The sequence below is a fragment of the Belonocnema kinseyi genome, chromosome 6 (genome assembly GCF_010883055.1).
Source record: "Belonocnema kinseyi isolate 2016_QV_RU_SX_M_011 chromosome 6, B_treatae_v1, whole genome shotgun sequence".
NCBI classification, from domain to species: domain Eukaryota; kingdom Metazoa; phylum Arthropoda; class Insecta; order Hymenoptera; family Cynipidae; genus Belonocnema; species Belonocnema kinseyi.
The window spans coordinates 121404267-121408291 of NC_046662.1; the positions used below are offsets into that span (position 1 = coordinate 121404267).

At 33.8% G+C, this 4025-nt stretch overlaps 1 protein-coding gene across 1 annotated transcript; it reads left to right on the forward strand.

Annotated features, from left to right (window-relative positions):
• The first annotated feature begins 2249 nt into the window (after positions 1 to 2249).
• LOC117174947 lies at positions 2250 to 3968 on the forward strand. The gene is made up of 3 exons (XM_033364409.1): positions 2250 to 2684; positions 2750 to 2940; positions 3030 to 3968. Exons 1-3 carry the CDS (start codon positions 2658 to 2660, stop codon positions 3826 to 3828), a joined length of 1017 nt encoding a protein of 338 aa, XP_033220300.1. The 5' UTR covers positions 2250 to 2657; the 3' UTR covers positions 3829 to 3968.
• The last annotated feature ends 57 nt before the right edge of the window (positions 3969 to 4025 follow it).

Below are 4025 nucleotides of genomic sequence, written 5' to 3' on the forward strand. Positions count from 1 at the left end.
TTTGAAAATTTATTTCCAAAAATATGCTTCACATAATGAGACACATATTTTAGATATAATTTTCTAATTTAAGAATTACTTGAGGAAATTATGTATAATTGTTAATTTAAGATATTAAGCATTTTTCTTGTTGTGAGTAAAACTATTTAAGTACTTAAATGTTTACGATACATACCTTGACCTTGTCCTCAGCATCTTTTATTTCTCGCTTCCAAATTATTTCGTCCTGACGAAAATGTTTGTGGCACACCACTAGTCCACTTTTTAACGTAAAATCTTTTTGCGGAACTGCCCTTTGCCATTTTGCGGGTAAATTGTTATCTTTTGGAGCAGAAAAAAAGGATATATTTTCTATTTAAATTTTAGAATAAATGACAATATTCATGTATTGCAGTTAGTGGTAGACGCGGCAGATTTGAAAAGGTTGGTATTTAAATTCGGAAAACACTTCCGTAAGGTCGAAAAATCGGGAGTCAAGACGTTTGTTTGTCCATCTTATTTGTTTCTAAACAAACAAGAGCTGTTCGTAACTAACAGCAAATTGTTTAATTAGTTTTGTTCCTAATACACACACACAAGTAAGTTTAACACTTCAGGAGGTACCATCGCTACAAGAATTTTCATTACCATTTCAACCAAACTTTCACGATATCTAAATATAATCACCAAAAGTATTCAGTTAAAATCTCAGAAGCCTAGCGTACTTTATAAATAAGTTATTAAAGTTTTTAATTTCGTCATAATGAGTGACAGCTCAAGGTAATGGTTCCAAAGTCCAACTTTTATTACCGGAAAACGTCAATCTCTTTGAGTGACAGTTTCCACTTTCAAAGTCCAAAGGTCTCTTTTTCATAGCTTCTGGCTGGCGGCTTAACCCATTAACGATACTGAAAATAGCTCAATATCTCAGGTTTCTAACCTCAAAATCTACTTTGGACAAAGAGCTTTACAATATCCAAAAGAAAGTATATTGTAGCTAAAATAAGATATAATACGTGAATACTGGTCTAATCTGGACGTCATAAAACCATATTATTCATAGAACGCGTGTACAATAATAATTACTTAACATTTACAGGTTACATACATACACATAATCGATTTGCATTTAAGAAGCCATTTGAATCTTCCCGCCAAAAAATTTACTAGTTCCGAGTAGAGTTGGGTCGCGGTAATATTCTCCGTAATTTCAGCAGGAAAATCATCGTCATTACCGGTAACGTTTCTTTCGCTTCTTTTGTTGCCGCTAACATTGCGACGCTATCTGCATGTTAAAATGTAAATGAATGTGAATTTCAAAATACGTCGTAGTTGTTGATCAGTTTCATGGAGAATAAACGTATTAATGCAAATGGGTGATTTCTAAATAAGTAACATGTGCTTTCAAAGACAAAGGAAATGTCCCTATCAAAATAATATAGGATTAAAATAGATTTAATTTGAATGGAATTTGAATAGACTGAATTCGGAAATTACTCTTTTATTTAACGAGAAAATTGGTGTATTCGTTAATTGTCTTCAATATTCTTACGCGTCTTTTATTGTTAGTGCTTTAATCAAAAAGTTAAATGAAACGGTTTTTTTTTTGCAAACAATAGTATTGGATTTTTATTTATATTATATACCTACTTAGAATGTTTTCCTGAAACCACTCTCTTATCTGACCCTTATCTATTATTACAGAAAATTACGTAGTTGCCAATATCTTTACAAAATATTTGAAAACATATAATGTGTTATTTCTTATTAATAATAAGCATAGTAATCATACTTGTATTCTTCATGATGGTGTGAAACTACAAAATGACTACAACGTTTCAGCAGATTAGGTTAGATACCCTTCGAAGCATTATGTTCAAGAAATGTTTTTCATAGACTTTTTTATGTAACAAATACATACGTAATTGCTGTCTACTTAATCTGCAAAGTGTGAACAATTAAAAAGCACAATATTTTTGCAAAAAATAATGTGCGCATACATTTTTAAGCAAAATCAAATTCCACCGTAGAGGTTGAGGAACACTTTTAAACTTTCAAAAAAATATCGTTACCATTCGTTACCGGAGAATTTCCTCTACTTTACCGGAAATTTCTACCGATACCGGTAATTTCAGGTAACGACCCAACACTAGTTCTGAGAGTGTTTGCTAAAAGGGTCTTAGCGCCCTGCGAGTTTAGTTTTAAGAACGGTGCATGCCGTTACACCTCCCCTCTTACTTAAAAGGTGTCTCTTGTTCTATGCTAGACACAACTTTTTGTTTACATATCGAAAGTGACAGCATCTGTGACATCTGTGCATGTCAATAGTGAGTGCCGTCGTTGACCATTTTTTTGTGGTGATCCTTCTGGAGTGAGGAATTCAGTGAGCCATATGGGCTAAAAGTGCCAAGTGAAAGGATTTATCATACACACACACCACGAAGTACTACGCGACGAGTCGCCGGTTGGAGGGGATAGACGAAACGATGCCAGCGCGCGGAGTGGCGAGTAGTGAGTTTAGCGGCCGTATATTTGGCATAGGAGTTTGTATGTGATTAGCACGTTACAATGGGATTTATAGCTTGTTGTCTCGTTAATTGTAAAAATAATCACAAAACTGAGAACTGCAAATTTTTTAAATTTCAAAGAGCAGCACATGCTGTACGTCAAAGAAAGAAATGGATAAATGCAGTGAGAAGAAAAAAGTAAGTAAACATAACCTCGATTTTTGAGTCGTTCGTAATATTTTTAAATTTCAACATTTGCACAGAAAATATTGAGTGTCGCATTAACTTTAAAAGATGGCTCACCATGGTCTCCCAAACGTCATGATGTGATATGCAATCATCACTTTGTTGATCAGAAAAAGTCAAACAATCCATCAAATCCAAGTTATGCACCCACAATTTTTCCTAAAATATATCATGCGTCAGCAATAAACGAGAAGTCGCTTATAAAAAGGTACGTTTGTTAAAATAAAAAAATAAATAAATAAACAATATCTACTCTACTATTTATAAATAGTAATATGTGCATGATGATATTTGCAGGTTTGAGAGGCTTGTGCATCGAAGAAATAATGCTGACAGGGATTTCAATTTGAATTGTGCTACTGAAAAGCAAGTTGATGATATCTCTAACACTGATGTATTTAACCAAACTGAATCTATGGAAATAGACATAGAAAACATTGCTGTGAAAGAAATTGAGAAATGCGACCAAGGATGTCAAGTAGATTTTTTGAGTTCTGATACTGAACAAACGTCAACCTTTATTTGCAACAGGTATATTTATGGTACAAAATACTGTGATGCTGAAGTTCAAACTGAATTAGCAGAAGCTCCAGTTCTGATAACCATTAAAAATAGAATAAAAATGAAAGATGTAGGATATCAGTGTGGTCCATCGTTAGCTAATCTTGTAGATAAGTCAGTTGGCTCTAACGAGGCTACAATAGCTGCAGCACATAACAAGAAGGAGCGTCATTTTTCTGGTGTTTCTTCCATTAAAAATGATGAAGGTTTACTGTCTCTTGCTGGAGTAAATTTTACAACCTTTCGTTTTCTGTTGACAAAAACAGATGAGCCACCATCAGGATCTGAGATAACAAAACAACAAAGGCTTCTAATTTTTCTAGTGAAAATGAAAACTGGATTAACTTTCACAGCCATTGGGATCTTTTTCAGTCTACATAGGACAACTATATCCACAATATTTTTTTCAACTCTGGAATACTTGAGTTCGTCAGCTCAAAATATAGTATTTTGGCCAACTAGAGCTGCTGTACAGAAAACGATGCCTGCCTGTTTCAAACCTGACTACTCAAATACTCGTCTTATTATATGGTAGACTGCACAGAGTTGAAAATCAAAATTCCATCAAAGGTCGACGACCGTATTTTCTGTTATTCTCATTATAAACATGGATTTACAGCAAAAGTACTCATTGGGATCACGCCATCTGGTTTTATTAGTTTCAAATCAAAAGTCGCTGGGGGTAGGAAAAGCGATCCACAAATAACTATTGATTCAAATTTAATAGATTTG